At 24.1% G+C, this 22,362-nt stretch overlaps 1 protein-coding gene across 4 annotated transcripts in view; it reads right to left on the reverse strand.

Moving 5' to 3' along the window:
- Positions 1–2,877: 2,877 nt before the first annotated feature.
- LOC122714174 (protein PRRC2C) overlaps positions 2,878–22,362 on the reverse strand; it is a 31,314-nt gene continuing 11,829 nt past the window's right edge. For 3 of the 4 annotated variants that reach the window (XM_043935299.1, XM_043935301.1, XM_043935298.1), the window contains exons 9-19: positions 17,687–18,021; positions 15,706–17,481; positions 9,239–11,218; positions 8,289–8,483; positions 7,798–8,109; positions 6,433–6,618; positions 6,146–6,281; positions 5,693–6,043; positions 5,492–5,616; positions 4,132–4,405; positions 2,878–4,029 (exon numbers count right to left, since the gene is read on the reverse strand). In XM_043935299.1, coding sequence (XP_043791234.1) covers positions 3,878–4,029; positions 4,132–4,405; positions 5,492–5,616; positions 5,693–6,043; positions 6,146–6,281; positions 6,433–6,618; positions 7,798–8,109; positions 8,289–8,483; positions 9,239–11,218; positions 15,706–17,481; positions 17,687–18,021 — 5,822 coding nt within the window. In that variant the 3' untranslated portion in view covers positions 2,878–3,877. The remainder of the gene's footprint in view (positions 4,030–4,131; positions 4,406–5,491; positions 5,617–5,692; positions 6,044–6,145; positions 6,282–6,432; positions 6,619–7,797; positions 8,110–8,288; positions 8,484–9,238; positions 11,219–15,705; positions 17,482–17,686; positions 18,022–22,362) is intronic. The other variant, XM_043935300.1, reaches the window with a different exon arrangement.

Raw genomic sequence — 22,362 nt, forward strand, 5'->3', positions numbered from 1 at the left:
TTGTTTAATAATTTAGTTTCAAATAGACTATAAAAATATACATGCATATATTCAAAATAATAAAAATTATTATAATTACATTTTAACATATATTATTGTAATATTTATATATTTGTATGTTTCATATATGAACAAATGTTTATTCATCTTTTCTAATGTTCGTTTCTAAAATATATAGCATTTCCACAAATTCTATGTTTAATTATAAATAATTATAAATATATTAAAATATATATTTTTTCTATTATTCAATATAATATATGTTATTTATTATTATTATTTGATTGCATTGTAATCGACAGACCCTTGCACCTGCATTTATTCATATTTTTCATATAAAATCCAAAAAAAAAACTACATCGCACACAAACGACAATAGGCAAATTAAATAAATTATGTAAGTTTTTGAAACATTTTCAGATACTTGCATATAAACGATTTCTGTATTATCATTTTACTTACTTATATCTCCTTGATCTTCTTCGTCATTCTTGTGTTGTCTACTGTTAAATATTTATTTGTAAAAATATTATTTGATCACATATGAAAATGATAATATATCATTATTATGATATGTATTATGATGTTAATAAAGTTAAGAATAAAAATATTGAAAATATAATGAAAATTATAATGGCGATTGTGATTATGGAATCGCACGTTATTAATCAAGAAAATAATGATATATCAAATTCATAATTAAAATAATAATGGATTTAATGAAAACGATATACATATATATATATATATATATATAATAATGATGATGATTAGTGGTTATTTTTTCAAATAATATCAATGTAAATGTAAAAAATAATATAAATATGAAATATTATAAAAAATGATAAATAAAAGAAACATATATAATGCAACAAATAAAATATTGATATAAAATAAAATTAATAATGATATAATATGATTAAGAAACTGAAGCAATATTAATAAGAGAATATTATCATAATTAATTACATTATAATAACATTAGCAATAAAAGAAATAATTAAAATAACATTATCTGTATACTGATGTTAAATCATTCTAATTTAATAATATTAATCTTATTAATTAATAACAAGAATAATGCTATATAATAAAAAATAGAAAGATTTATACTATTATTATTGAATTAGTATCATTGAAAGATTAATTAATTTCAATGAATAATAATAATAAATTTGAAATAATAGAAAATAATATATAATTATAAAATATAATTATTTCTTTTAAATTATTTTTTTTTAAATATCTCAAACTCAATATTTAAAATTATTGAAAAAATATAAATTAAGCATATTCTATATATAAATTTTCAAATATATGCCTTTACACTGATAATACATTTAAATATATTTAAATCGGATTATTAAATTTTGTATGAAAATATACGAATAAAGTAATTTAATCTATTAATTAATTATTATATATTAAATATTTATAATGTATTAGTTTATGTATTATATTTTAATTATTTAAACAATATCAATATATATATCTTAAAGGAAATGAAAAATTTTATTGATTTTTTATCGAATTGTAAAAAAAAATGCAATAAGCATATGCTATATAAATAATGAAATAGATTTGACAGTACATTGTTTTTTAGAGTTTTCATATATTTTAAATATGAAATAGAATATGAATTTTTAAAGAAATATCATCATTCTAAAAAATTAGTAAATATTAATTCCTGTAAATACTATTATTTATTTAAAAGATTAATTTGTTTATTAGTTTTCCTTTCTTTAATAATATCATTATTAGGATAAAGATATCATATAATTATGATGGTGATATCAACAAGGATAACAATGATAATTATAGAATTGAGGCAAAAGAGTTAATATAATACTAGTAATGATAATGATAATGATAATGATGATGATGTCATTAACAACAACAACAACAACAACAACATGATAACAATAATGATAATAATGATAATAATAATGGTAATGATAATAATGATAATCATAATGATTATAATGATAATAATAATGATGATAATAATAATTAAATAAAATTAAAGGAAATTTCTCTGGGCATTCACATAGAATACAATAACAATAATAATAATATTAGCAATAATAATGGTGATGACAACAATACTACTACTACTAATAATAATAATAGTAGTAGTAGTAGTAGTAGTAGTAGTAGTAGTAGCAGTAATAGTAGTAATAATAGTAGTAGCAGTAATAGCAGTAATAGTAGTAGTAGTAGTAGTAGCAGTAGCAGTAGCAACAGCAGAGCAACAGCAGCAGCAGCAGCAGCAACAGCAGCAGCAACAGCAGCAGCAACAGCAGTAGCAGTAGCAGTAGCAGTAACAGTAGTAGTAGTAGTAGTAGTAGTAATAGTAGTAATAATAGTAATAGTAGTAGTAGTAGTAGTAGTAGTAGTAGTAGTAGTAGTAGTAAAAGCAATAATTTTGAAAATAATAAAAATTTTTTGCTATAATAATGATGGATTAGTGGTAATATGTGGTAATAAATAATAACAATAGCAGCGGTAATAGTAACAACGACGGCGATGGTGATGATCATATATTATATATGTTGCAGTATAGTAATACAATAGAAATAATGATGATGATAATGATGACAATAGTATTACAAATAAAATAAAATTAAAATAAAATAATAATAGTTATCATAATAGTGCTTGAACCGCAACGAAAGCAGAGAATATACAATTCTTTTTCTACATATGTACGTTGCGACAGACAGTATAGTGATCTAGTGGAATTTTACTATACGCAAAAATTGAGCGCATTTCAAACTTCTGCAAGCGATACTTCTTGTAATTTCTTCATTTCTTCTAATAATTGATACTCTTTTTTGAGAGTGGTTAGGTCATGACAATATATTCAGTACTACAAACGATTGTTGCACTATTTATTTTTCACAAGCTTCACCATGACCGCACAATATATCAATAAACGATTAATGTACACGAACTTTTTTAAATGTCACATTATATTATGGGCAGAATCATGCAGATCTATACGACCATCGCATGAATATCCTTTTTTTTTTATAATTTTGATATACACAACAGTCTTTTTTATCGATCTGATTTTTTTCTTTTTTTTTTTTTCACTTTAATAATGCTCTACAAATAGTAGCAACGGTCGTGCAATATCTTTGTTGAACTATATTTCATAAAAATCTGGTTTTAATATTATCGTATACCACAGACCGCCGTCGTGTCCATACAGAAACAGAAGTCTTGTGCATGTATTTCATCTTCACAATTGATAATGTAATTAACTGATTCGCATGATCGATTGACATCGAGTGAATATACGTTGTGCGCGTCAGTCTAATATTTAACTTTTTTAATTTATTTATTTATTTATTTTAACTGAACAACGTGTTTGTGTCCCTGATGAAAATAGTAATCCATTGGGACTTTTTTAGATGATAACTATTCTCGATGATATCGATCAAATTTTGTTTAATTCTGGATATTTATCCAGATTATTTTCTGGATATTTGCCGTTTTGTTATTTATAGTATTTTTTTCGAACAAAAACAAATGTTCGATAAAAGCGATTTGTTTGTTAAGAATTCATAAAATATAATATATTTATGATAGTTTAATTCGATAGATAATTCGGAGCCTTGTATAATATTACCTATTTTTTCCCTTCTCAATACATCACGATTAAATTATTTTAACTAAATATGACCAAGTTATTAATTACGAATTCTAAGCTCGCAAGCCGCTTTAAATCGACAAATATAACATCAGTTGGAATTCAATTTGCTCCACGCGTATAGTTAATCATTATCATTTACCTTTCAATCGACGTCACATCATAATGTATGATTGTAAATTGTATTTTTCAAATAGTAGATCAAATATTGTTTTTCACAATTCATTCATTTTGTTGGTTTACTTCTTCCTTATTGTCATTTTCTTGTGAATTTACGTTTGGTTTAGCGCTTCCTTGTTGAGCACCGGAGTTACCATCGTTGATTTTATCATTGTGCGAATCTGTTTTTTCATTTGTATCCATTTTGACATTTCCTAAGAAGCAAAAATAAAATAATATAAAAATTTGCAATTTATTTATTTTAATTTGATTATTACTTTGATAATTGTTTATATAATAATTTGATAAACACAAACCTTGACCAGAATAATATTGTTGTTGCATCTTCATATTTCGTTGTTGCTGTTGTTGATGCAAATTCGATCTATGACGATTGATTTGAGATTGTTGTTGTTGTTGTTGTTGTTGTTGCATACAATTAGGTTGTTGCTGTTGTGTAGGATTATTCGGATTTGGACCCGGGGTAAATGGAACAACTGGTCTTTGAATAGGTGGTGGATATCTTTGTTGCGACGGTTGAATTCCAGCACGAGGAGGCATACCCATACCACGTATATTTTGTTGTAAAATCTATAATAATTTTGTCAATTAGTCTTTTCTTTTCTAAATTTTTTCTTTTTTTAAAATAAATATTATATGTACATTATCTTTTTGTTAATTATTTTCTGTGTAATTAATTATCTATTATTATCAATTTTACTAAAAATTTCTATTTTTTATGTTTTTTTTCTTTTAATTTATTATTATAGAATGATTTATATTTGATTTATATACATATTTATATTTGAAAAACTGATTTTATATAATAATAAATAAAAAAATGTCAAATAAACATATTTCATATTGATGAAGAGTTTAAAAAAGTTCTGTCTATGAAGAATGTCAATCTAATTGATTGTTTCTAATAGAGCATAATATAATCATATAAATAAATATGTATTTCGATATAAATATATTTATTAATAAAATACTTATAATAGTTTTTAAAAAGATGTTATAAACTTCTACATTGTTGCATTATAACTTAATTTTTAAGTTAATGATTTAAAAAAATGTCACCACAATTTTTTGATTTTATTTTAATTAGATTTTTATTTTTTGAACCATTTAAAATTTATTGCGTATTCAATGCAAATGAACGTGTACGATTTGTGAACAAAAAATGGATTTGAGATAAAAAAATATCTAGTACTTTTAAAATACGGAATTTAATACAATGACATGGTCTATACATTATGTAGTAATGAAGCATAATACGGATTTCAAATATTTTCTTTAAGATTTTGATTCATGTCGAGTTACATAAAAATTATATAAAATACAATAAATTAATATAATGAATTATTTTAATATATTTTCTGATTCTCGTAACAAAAAATCTTAATTTGAGTGAAATATTGAATAGCAAAAATAGTACACGCAAATTTTTAATCATCTATAATTAAGATATATATATATGTTCATATTACAAATTTTATTTATTTTAAACTATAGATTCATCGCTTTAAGTATAGATATATATTTATGAATTATTGTGTATTTGTAACTTATTATATACTATGAAATAAAATTATTTTTCGTATAATGTTAGTATTGTGAATATAAAAATATTTATTATTTATGATTATATTATTGATGAAAGGCACATTTTCTTACCAAAGTTGATTGATTAACACCTTGATACTGTTGATATTTATGATGTTGTGTTGGACTAGGTTGTGGTTGTTGAGATGAAGATTGTTGTTTACAATTTCTTGATTTTGGAGATGGTATTTGTGATGCTATAAAATATTGTATATCGTGTAAAATATTATCTAGAAATTGATAGATATATGATAGAAATATGATTTGACTTACTAGAGCTGAAAACTGATGCAAGAACATCTTGCTGATTTCCCGATGGACTTTTTAATTGTCTAGGTTGTTCTTGTGGTTGATGTTTGCTAAGAAAAGTGGGACCTGCATTTGCTGGTCCAGGAAGTCCTCCTGTCGGATTACGAAATTGTTGAGCTGCTGCAGCTGCAGCAATTTGTAAACCCGAACTAGATAAAAAGCCTGAGCTGAAATTTTGAAGTCCAACAGGAGTAGCACTGCCAGTTGCCAAACTTTGACTGTGCTGTCCAAATCCCTGAAGTCCGTAATGAGTACCAGTCTGTTGTGTAGCACCTCCTGGCTGATAAAAACCTGTTTGTGACCCGGGAAATACATCTGAAATAAATATAATAATTATATTAAACAATAGCAAATGAAAATATAATAATGACAATTTGTGTTTAGAATTTACTAGGTAATATATATTTCATTACTTACCAGCTGAAGTTGCGCTATAATAACTATTAGCCGAGGCTTGTACATTCGGACCAGGTCTCTGTACCAATTGGGAATTGCCCATATAACTGCCACTCACGCCAAGTACTTGATTTGGATCATATGGTATGTACGTTAACTAAAAAAAAAAGAAAAAAAAAAAAAAAAAAAAAAAAAGGAAAAAAAGAAAAAAAATAAACATACACATCTTGCAAATAATCTAATAAATAACTTCATGCAGAAATTAAATAACTATTAATTATACGTTGTTCGATTAAAATAAGACGTACTGGGTTTGGTTGAGGAGCAGATGGTGCTTGAAAATGAGGAGCTTTAGTTCCAATAGCTCCAATTGGTTGAGAAGATGGCTTGACGCTGGCTGACATCAAGGAATTTGAAGAAGAGCTAATAAGAACTGTATTCGGATTGTTACTGAGTTGTTGACTTTGTCCAAATGGTGGAGCAGCAGCTGCTGTCTGTAAAAAATAAATATTTTTATATTTAAATATTTATATATTTTAAGAAATGAAAAGAGGCACTAGAACAAGCAAGTTATCAGTTCAATTATATTTAAATATTATATTATAATATAGTTTTTTATTATATATTTGCTATAATTTGATAATATCTTATAATATGTTTTTGCATTGGTTTAGATAGAAATAATCAATTAAACTATATTTCTTATGTATCTTTTTTCTATTTTTGAATATTATTTATATATAAGATATGTCAATATTTAATAAATATTTAATAAATTTTAAAATATCAATATATAATATTCCAGAATGATTAGTACAAGTGAATAATAATTGTAAATGCAAAAATAAATTAGAAAGAATGATATTTTATTTTAAATTTCTTTTCTTTAAGTTTTATTTTTGAAAAAATCGAATTTGGAAACTGTTTCAAATACAAGTAAATTGATAGGAAATTATGTTAATATGAAAATAATTAAAAAATGAAATTAGAATAAAAATTATTTAAGTTTTTCTTTTAGTAAAAATCGAAATATATATATAATATAAATAGTTATATTAGACATTACAGAAATATAATATGGTTATAACATTAATCAAATGATAGAAAAACATAAATTTCAATATTCTTACTTAAAGATCTAACTTAAAAGATCGAAGAGTTGGACGATAAATTCTAACTTTAGAATATTATCATTTTAGGATCATGCTATATTTATTTAATAAATTTTCATATGATTTTATCGAAAACGATTTTTTATTAATTTTATAGAATAACTATCTATTGATCTTATATTCATTTAGGAATTAGTTAAATTTATTAATTTCTATATTTAATAAACTATATAATATTTAATAAGTTATATATTGAATAAGTTATACATTTATTAAATTTATTAGATTAGAATTAGATTTTTTTAAAAAAATATTATTTTTCTTTTTTAATATATTTTTATATATATTATGACTTATTGTTCCATCTTAAAACATTTTATACATATTTTTATTATTAAATTAATTTCGCTATAATGATTTATTATATATAATTGTTTTTCTCTAACTTATTTATATAAATTATGATATAGAAGAATATTTTACATTCGATTTGTAATTATTAAGATAATTTCTTTAAATGCAAAATAGGATACAATATATTATATAATCACGCTTACTTACAATGCGATATTGTGAAAGATTGCTTTGATACATATCCGGAGTGGGTGCATTTGGCGCATGCGGTGGAGGAGGCGGAGGTTGTTGCAAATAAACATTCTGTTGACTAAATGAATTTTGAAGAGATGGCGCATATGGTGGCGCATATTGTGTGAAAGGAGAACGGCTCTGATCTAACTGAAATGCTCCATAGAGACCTCCTGCTTGAGCTGGAAGTTGACCGGAACCAGTATTAAATAATACAGCTGGCGGAGAAGGTATTGCAGACATGCTACCGTATTGTGCAGCTTGAGAGCCTGGATATTGAGGAAATTCCTGAAAAATAAAAATAATATAACTAATAAAACAACGAAAACAAAAAAAATATAATATAACAAAGCATATTAAATACATTGCTGGAGAATTATCCATTTGTCTATATAATAATACAAAATTAATATTACATGAATTATAGATTCCCAAATATATATATATTTCCAAAATAATCTGATCACCTGATAATTGATATGAGAAGGTTGTCCCGTAGAGTTGAATGGAGGTGGGCTCAATGGTCCTTGAAGACTGACAGGAGGATGTCCGATAGGACTTTGACCTGCTCCGATAGAACTCGGTCCAGGAACTGTTGAACCAGACTGGCTACTGCTACTGCCCGAAGATTGTTGCTGCGGCTTCACCTGCGGGGGAACCAGCTGCGCATCAGGCAAAGAGTCAGCATCTTCCCACAGGGGACATGGTGTTTCGTTATTTTTAGTTTTCTATTTACATCACTATCAACTGCTATTTTAATCGATGCTGACAGAACAATGTAAATTTTGTGATATGATTTTCTCTTTCTTTAAAAAATTTTTTTCCGAAGTTTGGTGAAAATATTTAGGTTCATTGCTAATCGCATAAGTTTAATTAAGTAAAAAGAATCAATGATAAAAAAAACATTATTGATCAATCGAGAATAATGAAAGACGATTATTATTCAAAATCAATGATAATATAGCTAACATGGATAATCTAGGAAAGAGGAAAAAATCACAATGAAAATGATAAATGACATCGATTATGAAAATGGGGATAATTGATATATAAAAAAATAAGTATTTACTTGATATTTATATTTGTAAATTTGAAAAAGAATATAAAAATAAAAAAAAAATAAGAAAAAAATGATTTTCTAGTAAATAAAACAAAATTAAAACGATGCGTGTTAGCCACTTACCTTTCTGATTTTCACCATGATAACTATTTATAAAAAATATTTATTTCAAATATAAACATTCAAGAAATGAAAGAATATTCAAATCGGTGAAAATAGTAAGATGAACAAATTATAAAAAATTTTCTTAATTTATAACAAATTTATAATTTAACATCAAGTCAATTTCTAGTGATGTAATAGTTTAAATATGCATGCATGATAACATGATATAATGTTCGCGAAATGATTTCTCACCTTGCACACATTCGTCGAAGTAGTTATTTCATTTTTCATATTATTTTGATTATATTGTTGATGAGGGCTGTAACTATCATCAACATCTGTACTTTCAAATGCTTGAGGGAAAGTATTAGCAGTACTAACAACATTGCCATCTTCGTGCTCGACCACGGTTGGCATAGGAGGCGCATTTTCCCATACTTTTTTTACTGATGCAATTTTTAAATTAAGTTCTGCTGTAGAAGGTGAAATAGTATTTTGGCCAGTAGCCATGTGTATAGATCGAGTCATTCCTAAGCTTTTGTTTTTGTCTTCTGTTAATTGAGAAAGATCAGAATCAAAAGTGAAATCCAATTTCATATCTGCATTATCTTCATTTTTATTAAATGAAAGAGGCATTTGAATTGGCTCTTGATTTTTATCTTTTATTAAATCGTTAGGTTTATTTGAAAATGCTACAGGTAAACTTTGCTGCTGTTGCTGTTGTATGGTATTACCTTCTTCTTCCAAATCTGTACGTTTCTCAACGCGTTGCTGTTGAGTTTTCATATGATTCGGAAATTTAGTCTTTACTGCTAAATCAGAAGGACCAGCCTTGGTAGTTTTTGAATAATTTGTATTCTCAAAAATTAATGTTTGAACAGGAGGTGAAGATACGTCAGAAACTGAACTTTTTTCTAGAAGTTGATCTTTCAAACTTTTGCCAACAGTTTTTTCACCACTTGGTGAATTTCGTTGACTACTATTACCAGAATTTGTTTGTTCGTTAACTTCGTGACTATGAACGTGACTATGATCATTTTGTGTTGATAAAGCTGATATCAATTGCATATCAGAAGAAACTGTTGATGGAGAATTTGATTGTAATTGACTCGTAGTGAACGGTTTATCCCAAGCATTCACAGATGGCGGAGGTGCGGGGCCAGTTGATGAATCTTTACTAAAATTATTTGATGAATTGTTAATTTTGATTGTATCATTCGCATCGGATGTACATATTTGTTGTTGTTGTTGTTGTTGTTGTTGTTGTTGTTGTTGTTGTTGCTGCTGCTGTTGTTGTTTAGCTAAACGCTGTTTTTGGAATCTAGGTGCAAGTTTTTGACTTCTCGAAGTTCTATCATATTGTTTTTGCAAAATATTTGTAGGTTGTGGAATAGTTTGCCCAAGCAGTGGCGGTATATTTTGTACTTGTTGCAAAGAAGTTGTTTGCTGTGAGCCACCATTTGCTTTTGACTTTGAACGGTCACGTTCTCTATCTTTTTCCTTTTCACGTTTTACAGGTTTTGTCTCTTCTTTTGAACCATGTCTAGATTCTTTTACGTTTTTCTTTGAACGAACTTCCTGAAAACCATCTGAATCAACTTTATCTTCAACAATAGGAACATCCTCAATGCAATTATTTATTTCCATTTCACAATCGATCATTGGCTTTTTCTCTTTTCCTTGGGATCTTTTATTGATGTCATTAAGAGCTTGACTAACTAAACTAGAATCGCTTAATTTTATTTCATCTAAACGATTCACTGTAGTATCTTTTGTTATCGATTTATTTGAAATCGATAAAGTATTTCCAGAAGTTTGATTTCTCGATCTTCCATTTTGTATTTGAGTGGTTTGTATCAACGGCGGAATACTGTTGGAATGATTCTTCTGATTTGCGAAACTGGAATTTTGTAGATTTCGTTTTTCTGCGCCAGGGGCTCGGGATGCTGTATTGGAAGACTTTACATTTTTTTCACGTTGTTCACGATTATTTCCTGCCTGTTCATTTCTACGTGAATGTATATTTGACGCTACAACATTTTGATTATTACCCGTGTTTGAACGAGCAGAAAATTGTTTATTACGACTATTACGTGATTCTTTGTGATCCTCTATGTGATCTTCACTATTCTCAGATGTAGTTTCCCAATCTTCATTTCCTAAATCTGAAGATGTTTGCTTCGATACATTACTACCACTGCCACGATAACGCAATTCTCGATTATCTCTACCCTATAAACATAGAATAAAATCAAATATAATATAAATTCATGATATGAATAATGAATAATATTATACAAATACAAATCAAATGTTTTAACAAAACAAAATATTCAAATCATTCTTAATCATTAATCTTAATAATATTTTTGAGTAAGATAAATTTTGAAAGAATATCTAATTTTTATATTTTTTATCTGCAATCATATCTAACGCATGAAAATAGTCTTTAAAAAAACGATAAAAATACGATATATATATATATATTTAAAAAACTTTTTTTTAAATGTAAGTTATAAATGCATCATTTTATGTAAACAATAGCATTCTAATAGTCTAATCTAACAATATCTATAAACAATAAATTCGCTGTCACGATGCATATATATATATAATTATTATTATAATATATAATAATAATATATATAATAATATATAATAATAATAATATATATATATATATATATATATATATATATATATTATTATTATTATATGTATATAATAATAATAATATATTTAATATATAATCAAATAATAATTATTTTTTGGAAATTTCGAAAATTATAAGAAATCGTTAAAATTATAAGAAAAAAATATTTAGAATAACATCTTTGATATCTATATTAAGATCATCGATATGGTGTCATTTTTAAAGTAATTATGCGACAAACAATTTAATATTAATCTAGACAAATGCTAAAAAGTTTAGAATTTAAACATATATCTTATAAAAAAAAATGAAATTAAAATAACTTTCAAATGTTAAAAATCTAAATTTAAGTTAAATTTAATTATATTGCATTGCTAATTATTGTAAATATTTATTATCACTATTCAAATTTGTCAAAGCTATTTCTCATTATTATAGCTATAAGAGCATTATTATTTTGTTTAATTAATAATAATTTATTAGAAGATAATTTATAATATAATAATAATGTTATTTTTTATGATAGTTGAATTAAATAAAAATATGACTATGTTAAAATATACAATAAGAAATATATGTTACATTTGCCTATAATAACTCAAAAATTGATCATTTTTCATATATATAAAAAAAAATTATTCAAATCGACAAATTAATCTAATTTTTTTTATTAATTTAACTCCTTCGCGTCGGTGCGATGTCTGACATGATATATTTCGGACGAAATATTTTGTAATGAAATATCTTTTATGTATAAAATATTTATATAAAAAAAAAAATTGTTTTGTAAATCTAGAAAGAATTAGAAATGTTTTGCTTCTTTCAATTCATTTAATCTTTTCAATAATATGGATATCATTATTAACTAAATTCTATTTTTCTTCATTATTATTACATTATTATTTATTATTATTAATAATTGCGATTTTATTAGATTATTGTAACATAATATCAAAATTTATGGAATTTTTGAATAATGAATTCTTTGGAATTTGAGAAAACTGTCGTAATGCGAAATTTATTGTAAAAAAATTTTAAAGCACAATAAAAAAATCTTAATACACTTTTAGAAAGATAAGATGAAAGTTAGAAAATTAAATTTTGCAATTGAATGTTTCATTATAACATACGCGACATTCCTTTAAAAATGTTGGCTATTTGATACCACCGCACTTGATCGGCAACTGATCGGCTTTGGCATACATATGTATTCATAACTATCGTTCATTTCACAATACAACAGCAGATTAACACAGGTACAACTTTCAGTTGTCTTTATACATGAATAAGACGATAAGATGATGTTTTATAATAATGTGAAATGAATAAACATTCATTGTCATTATAGGAGCTAACAGGCGATCGTATTTTAATCAGCAAAACATTCATATTGCCAGTGAAAGATGTAATGTCGTACCAATTCTGAATTATTAGCATTAAGTGGATTTCTATTGAAGTACATATAATTAATATGAATATATTGATACCAATTAATTGCCGATCATTTGTGATATTTATCAAGTAAACAAATATTTTTAAAATGCGCTATATCATTATTTGGTCCATTATATCTTTCGTATTTCTGAAATAAGAATGAAATAATTATATTTTTTGATAAATTAATGTTTTTATAATTTATAAATTCGTCAGAACAGCAACATTTTCCTTTGCAAAATTTTTTATTACATCTTTGTTAAGTTATTGAGTTCGTTGAATTATTAAAAAAAAAAAAATACTGACTAATCATAGAATGCATAATCTAATCAAACCATGACAACAGTGTTGGTTACATGCCACTGAGCACAAACAAATCTAAGCAATATATATCGTAGAAAATATATTGAATATGAGATATAATGTATGAAGATATTTTATCGATAAAAAATTATATCGAATTATATCACGAAAAAAATTATAATATTCACATCTTTTTCGACATATGTTGCTTGGATTTGATCGTGTTCGTCATTGACATATTGTGGCTCGACTCGGCTACGTGCTCTGTGATTGGCCAATGTTCTTTGTTAATCGTTAACAAAAAAAAGTTTTTGCAAAAAAAAATGTTTAAAATTAACTCAGGAATCTCTAGTTTACGAATGTTCCAATATTTTTAGAACTGTATATATAATATATATTTATATATTAAGCAAATAAATACACGGTTTTAAAGAATGGATTTTTCGTGATTTTTGATGTCGCTACGATAACAATATAATGAAAATAAAACTCACTTTCATTTCATGTAAAACAAATTTTAATTTTGTATATACATATTTTTTAATTATAATTAATGAATTTTAATTATATTAATTATATTATTGAATTCTGGAAAAATTTTAAACACGTATTTTTTAAAAATTACGAAAAATAAAAAAATTAGAAGTAATTAAAAATTAAAAAATTTAATGTCTTCATTACCGAATGTATCTGAAGAAAACGTAATGCCATAATTCTTTCATTCTTCAAAATTATTTTCTAATTTTAAATTTAATAAATATAATGAAAGTTTATAAAAAAAAATTATAAATGATATTTTAATTCCACAATGAAATAATGAAATAATTCAATTAGTACATACAAAAAAAATTTGTATTCATTTCTAAAGATAAACAACGAAAGACATGATTTCAAAGAAATGAAATATTAAAAATAATCAAATTTTAAATTTTTTTGTCGTTGTAAAAATAATTTTATTGTAAGTGTGTAAATCATAAGTTTATATATGTTAAAATAAGTTAAATAAAGAAATATGTAATCTGAAAATAAATACGATTCTCATGTTATTATAACGATATATATGTATGATATTTCAATTATAATTGAAAGAAGATATAGAGAATTATTACCATAGTTTATCTAGTTATTATTCTATAATGGAGATATTATCTTTAATCTTATATCTTTGATTATTAACTAAATTAAAAGGATGTCGCAAGATTTTATGCACATATTGTATGTAATATGCATCCCTTAGTCAAATGAATTAAAATTTTGAGAGAAAAGAGAAGAAAAAAAAGAAGATATAAAATTATAAATATAAAATTTTAACTTCAGATTTTTATTAATTTTTAAGTTATTAATAAAAAAGTTTTGGTACAATATATTAATTCGGATATGCCTCAATCCGATACGATTGTATTATTAATCAATTTTAAATGTCTATTTAATCCTCGAAATTTTAACTATTTTTTAACATCCATTTTTTAACTTTCGTTATTAAAAGATATACAATTCTTCTATAATTATTTTGTTGTATATTGTATGGATAGTTCCAGAAACATTGAAGGAAATGTTATTTTTCATTATATTTTTCATCTCTTTGAGAACTATTTTCATTCTCTATATTTATACGAGTGATTGTCGATAAAAAGAATATGAATCAATTTATATTATAATTATTCTTTTTTATATATAAATATTCTTTTTTATTGTAATTATTTTGTAATAATTGTAATTTGTAATAATTTTTTTTATATTTATCTTTTTTAACTTTCATAACCAGTAGAATATAAATATATTCCAAACATCGTATTTTTATTATAATTTCAAAAATAAATTTTTACATAATTTCACTATTTTATTATCTATTACATGTTCATTCTTAATTTAGAATGTAAAAAAATTTAATTATTTTCTTTTTGAATTAAATATCAAAAAAAGAGAATCAAGCTTAAGCAATATTTTTTCTATATAAGGAATAAAGATAAAAACTCAAGATATGCATATAAAGTAAATACATATGCAAAACTTTTAAAAAATATAATTTTTTTAAAAGTTTATAATTTTTTTAAATATATAGTTGAATAATATATTTATAATATAATATATTTATTCTCTTATCTAATATTATTTTGACAATTACAATAAAAAAATGTTGAGTTAGAGTAATCGTATTTTACTCTGTATTTAATTTTTATAATTCCGATATTATAAAGATTTAAATGTTTGATTAAGAGCAAGTACTCTTATTTAATTATTAAATGAGAAAGAGTGAAGGAATAAAAGAAGAAAGAAAGGAAATGAAGAACGGAAAATTGAATTTTTTATTATTATTCGAAAAACTTACCCTTCTGCTTCCACTACGAGTTCTTTTTGAGCGTGATTCATCTTTTCTTATAACTTGTATCTTTTGAGAAGAAACATTGTTGTTTGTATGATTTCCATCTTGTTTATTACAAGATTGTTGAGTTTGTTGAGATTGTTGATTCGGAGATTTCGCACGTTTTCCAGTTATTCCAGCAGTAAGTGCTTGTTGTTTTGCTATAATTTTATCATCAGTAGATTCGTTTTGTGATGATATCAAAGAATTTATTTCTTTTTCTGGAGTAGGTGTTGAAGGATTTTGTCGCAATTTTTCAGAATTTTGTTTTTCATCAATATTACGTTCAGAAGAAAAAGGACTCTTACAAGACGGAGGTCCATATCCTTCCATACGATTACCAGTAGTAGTTGTGCTTCGAATTCGAAAACTGCCTCCTCGGCCACGACGAGATGGTTCACCCGAAGGTGCAAAACCTTCACGACTCACTTTATTATCATAAGTTCGTTTTTCATTACGTTGTGATTGACAATAATCGGTTCGTTTTTCATCTCGATTAGATATTATTGCTTCACGATTGCGTTCTTCTTTTTCTGTTTTTTGACTAGGCTTTGGTGATCTAACCGATTTCTTTTCTTCTTTACCAGATTCGGTCGAACCAGATATTTCATCGGCACTATTTTCTGAATCTGTATGTCCATAGGAAGCACTTCTAGCAGAAGCTGGTCTAGTGGCAGTTCTAGGACCACCTCTTCGTCCTCTTGTTTCTGGACCACGCCAACCTCGAGCATATACACTGTATGTGCTTCCCCATTGACGACCACCTCGAGAATCTCGCACTCTCGAACTTGATCCGCCACTGCTAGTTCTATTTCGAATATTTTTTTCTCGTTTTTCTTCTTTCACTTGTTGTTCTATTATTACATCTTCACTCAATATATCTTCTCTTTTATCTAAATTTAATTTATCAAAGTTTTGCTTTAAATCCTCCGAGTCTTTATCGTTTTTAATAGGTTCCAAAGTTTTTTCTTCTTCTTTTTCAAACGTTGGAGAAACAGCATCCGCCCATGCTTTTGGAGAATTATCACCTCTTTCTATTATTCTATTATTTTCATTAACTCGATCAATTTTTCTATTCCAAACATCCATTTCTTTTTTTATCTCTAAAGAAGGTTCTTTAACTTGATCTTTTTTGTCTTGATCAGAACTTGCCCGTTTTAGTTGAGTTAAATTACGTTTCTCATTTTTTAATTCATCTGCCTCAATTCTTTCTTTAGTTACAGGTCCTAGTGGTTGCCTTCTTTCTTTTTCTCGTTCTCTTTCTCGAATATCTTCATGATACGCATCACGTTTATTTTCTTCGTAATCGGTAACTTCATTTACCCACGAAGTACAATCTCGTAATTTATGTGAATCTTCATCTCGTAAAGATGTTTTCGATTCTCGAGAAGCACGACTATCGCGAGAATCTGGTCTCTGTGGACGTTCATTGCGTTCTATTCGTTCTTCTCTCTGGGTATCGCGACGATTATCGATTATTCTGTCTTGAATGATACGTTCTTCGCGCCATTCTGAACTCTCCGATCTTTCTCTTTGATCACAATCTCGATCTCGATCTCGATCTCGATCTCGATCTCGTTCTCGTTCTCGTTCTCGTTCTCGTTCTCGTTCTCGTTCTCGTTCTCGTTCTCGTTCACGTTCTCGTTCTCGTTCTCGTTCTCGTTCTCGTTCTCGTTCACGTTCGCGTTCGCGTTCACGATCACGATCACGATCACGATCACGATTACGATCATCAAAGGGATCCTATAAATAAATATAAAATATATTTAAAAAAATATAACATATAATATAACATATAAGACATTCATTATATTATTAATACATTGTCAAATAAACAAATGTTACAAATAATCATAAATTTCGAAAATTTAATTAAATATCATTATATTTATTATATCATAATAATAAATTAACAAAATGATATAGAAAATAATAAAAAAGTATATACCTTTAAATAATTATCGTAATCCTTTTTATCCTTATTATCTCTTTCTCTCACATCTCTAGCATTACGATTATCACGAATATCTCGAGTCTCCCTGATATCTCTAGATTCTGTGTTATCCTTTAACTCTCGATCCTTATTATCATCAAAGTATCTTTCGCGTTCCCAAGAATCACGAGAATGTCTATCATCATAATCGTGATCTCTACAATTGCGAGTATATTCATCATAATATCCGCCTGTTTTGCGTATGTCATAAGATCGATGTGTAGAATGACGATATCGATCATCTCGAAGTAGAGAGCCACGATAATCTCGAGATGGAGTTCGATCATCATCTATTGAAATGAAAATATTTGAATCTGTTCTATTTCAATGTTGTGATGCAGCATGTGATGTTTCCACATTGTTGTCTACAAGTTACATTGAATATAATAAAAGGAATTTTTTATATATAAATGGAAACAATGAAAAATATTATTTCAAACGATTCAAAATGAAAATATTAATTATAAATTCTTTAATCACTTTAATTTTATGAAGAAAAAAAACTAATTTGTAAGCTTAAATTTGTAAGCTTCTTTATATTTTCATAAATTTCAATATTTAGAATCTGAAAATGATAAGTCTTTATCATTTAATTATCAATGATTCAAAACATATTTTCATGCAAATTTTTTAAAATTTTTCTAATTATATAGAATTGTATTATATAGAATTATATATTATATAGAATATTATATAGAATTATATAGAAATGTACCATATTTTCATCAAATTTTTTTTAAAATAAAAACAACAATATGCGCTAAGTTCAAATTGATTTCCAAAAAAATTCAAATTGTACGATAATGTAGGCAAATTGAATTATATTATGGTATAGCTAACCATCTTATAATGATAGAAATTAAAATCTAACGTAATTTAAATTTTATTATGATTGAATTCGAGAATAATATCATGATGATAATATTTTTTATAAAATATAAATTTATAATAATGTATCTCTATTGAATAAATATTTATATAGTTTATATATTTATTGTTCTGTTATATTAATAATAGTTAGATAGATTCATAAAAGTAAATCGAAAAGAACAAAAAAAATTTGATTACTTAAGTTCTTGAGAAAATAAAAATTAAAGATAATACATAATCAAGGAATCAATTATGTATTTTAAAATTCTTCAAAATTTTTTTAAAAATTAATTTTTAAATGAAAAAAATTTATTTTTCTATATTATTATATATTTTCTATATTTTTGTATATTTTGTAATTATTTTCACATATAAAATAAAATTTTATTGATAGTTCATTTGTATCCAATCGCAAATTAGTCAATTTTTATACTCAAAAAATGTTCAAACATGAAAACAAAATCTTAAATGAAAAAAAATTTTTTTTTAAATTTTATTTTTTCATGAAAAATCTATCTATCTATCTAATCAATCTTTTACATTGTGAATAATAGAATATCTTGTATATTATAATATTAATTTTATCATATAAATTTTTAATCAGGAATTTTTTAACTAAAAGTTAATTTGAATGATATTTTAATCCTTTAAATGTTAATTAAATTTTAAGAATTCAAGAGTTAAATCAGTCATTAAAAAATTTTTAAAAATGGGAAATTACATATAGATCAATTTTGAATCATTGAATTCTATTAAGAGCTATTTTTGGATTGTATATGCTAAAATCTATAAAAATATATAAAAGATTTTAAAAATTTAAATCCCTCAAATTACAATTCAATCTTTTGTAGTACAACAAATATTTGTAAATAATCCATATATTTTTCCAATATAAGAATGTATATACATGTATAAGTATATATAATATACTTATATTGAAAATACATATATAGAATGTAAGATTTAAATATTTTGAAAATTGTTGTTAATACTAAAAGATATAATAATTATTAAAAATAAGATACACCTCACTGATTTCAATGACATATGTTGTTAAGGTCATTTTAAACATCTTTTCATAACATTTTAAACATCTTTTCCTTATATATAACTGCTGCTTGGTTTGAAGAACTTTTTTGAAATAATAGCAAGAATATTTTTAATATCATTTATAAGTAATTATATAGTTCAAGGGATCAATTCCAATGACTTTAATATATGTAGAGGCCATTCTCTCAATTAGGTTTTAGTCATCGTTCATTGTTTATTACTAAAAGATAATATTATATTTCATTAATATTATATATTTTTCTGACACTTTATAAATTAAAATATTAAATTTAAATTAAATTATATTATAGTTTAGTTCTATAACGAAGACAATCTCATAGCGATCACGATTTTTATCTAATTATTTTTATCTAAATACTATTTCATGGAAGATGAATCAGGACTTTCAAGACAAATTATAAGATTATCTTTTATTAAATTTTATTAAATTTTTTATTAAATTAAGTTTTGATTGGATTAAAATATGGCTATACAAACGTTAAAAATTTAATGTATCTTAAGATTATTATAGTTAAAATATTTATATTTTTCATATATATAACAATAAATATAATCAATTTGTTGAAAAGTTCTGCTTCTCTCATTAATTGTAATCAAAACTTAAGCTAAATGTATCGATGTAATGTAGGCCTTACTTCGCTAAATCGTAAATTGAATATTTCTCAGATTTTATAAATTCAAATTAATTTAAATTAATCCAAATCTAATTCAAATCCGAACATAAGCCCTAAAAAATATGTAATATTAAATATATAGTGTCAAGAATATTTTTTTTCTGAAGATTGATAGATTAACAGAGAAAAACTTCAGAATATGATTTTGCCAACATATTTCAAGGTCACTGAAATCGATCAAATTCTATTTCGATAATTAATAATATTTCAAATAAAAATTTAATAATTTCAAAGAGTAATAATATAAAATATTTGTCATTATTATTACAAATATTTAAATAAATTGATTTTACATCTTTTAATATACATCATATACACAAGATATATCTTTAGAGGATCGATTCTAAACAATAAGTTGATATATAAAAATAATATATAAAAATGATAAATGTTCATTTTTAAAATTATAAACAATTTTATTTTACATACCTGTATGCAGATAACATAAATAAATCTTCAAGTACAGTAGTAAAATTTTGTTTTTTTTTTAGACTATAATATTAGATATATAGACTATAATATTAGATATATATAATATTAGATAAATATACTATACAAATGATAAAACTGCATTTTAATAGTACAATAATATCGTAATAATATAGTAGTAAACCATTAAATTTTCGATTAAAAAATTAATAAAATTAAAATTAATAGGATAAAAAAATTTTATTTTCGACTATTGACTCGAAAAATTCTATTTTTATTTCAACGAAATGAAAAAAAAATATAATTAAAAAAGATAAACATCAAGTACTGATATTTAAAAAATGACATTTCAAAAGAACGAAAGAAAATTACTTATTAATAAAACTATTTTAACGTTGTATTTGAATTTATTTTAATCGAAAGAATTAAAAGAATGAAAATTATAAAAATATTTTTTTTATTGTATGATTATCTTTTTTTTAAAATCTTGACTGTTACTGTTGTATTCTCGTTTCTTTATTATATGTATACAATTTATCTCATTTTATTCAATAAATGAAATTATCTTTAGAATTATTCGTTATTAAAAAAAAATGTTTCAAATAGAAACATGTCCGGAAGAGAAATAATTTAGTATAGTTTGTTTATATGCAGATGCATGAAAGATATACAAAGATTATTATTATAATTTAAGAATTATAATTTTTGGTGCATTAATCGATACATCTTATTCTTTAAAAAAAAGTATTAACTTATTTATATTGAAAAAATATTAATTAAAAAATATTAATTTGATATATATAATTATAATTTGAAATTTGTAAAATTTATTATATAAAAAACAAACAGTATTCTATTTATCAAATAATACTCTATTTAATTTTTCCTTGTTAAGAAAATAATATTGATCTTTATATATTCTACACATATCCATGTATAGACAAATTTATTAAATTACTTCCCTTTTGAAAACAAATAAGTTCTATTTAAAATATTTTTTTGAATAAGGAATAATTTTGAAGTAAATAAATAAAATGGAATATTTATTATTTTACTTACAAAATCAAATCAGATATAGAAAAGAACAATAAGTAAAAAAAAAAAAAAAGATTTTTATTAAAGTAATAAAAATATTATATCAATAATATAGATTGATATAATATATGCATATTTATTTTTTTATTCTCCAATTCTTAATTTTCAAACTTTCTTATTTATTTTTTATATGTTCGATTTGATACTATTATAGAAGAAATATAGAAACTGTCAAGACTTCTTATAAGATCTTATAAGATTATATATCTTATAAGATCTTATAAGATTATATATCTTATAAGATATATAATCTTATAAGATTTATAAGTAATTAATAAATAATTTCGAATTTTTTTTATTCAATATTTATATTAATCTATATTATCTTATTTTTTTTCTGATTGTATTGAAACTAGAAAATAGAAATTTAAATTCGCATTTCTTTCAGATTTTTTTTTAAAAATACGCAATTGAAATTTCTATAAATCAGATATAAATTGTATCCAGGAAATTATTCCGATATTTAATTTTTACTACAGTTAATAACTTTTC

Source organism: Apis laboriosa, unplaced genomic scaffold (genome assembly GCF_014066325.1).
Source record: "Apis laboriosa isolate Shangri-la unplaced genomic scaffold, ASM1406632v1 scaffold289_cov146, whole genome shotgun sequence".
Lineage (NCBI taxonomy): Eukaryota > Metazoa > Arthropoda > Insecta > Hymenoptera > Apidae > Apis > Apis laboriosa.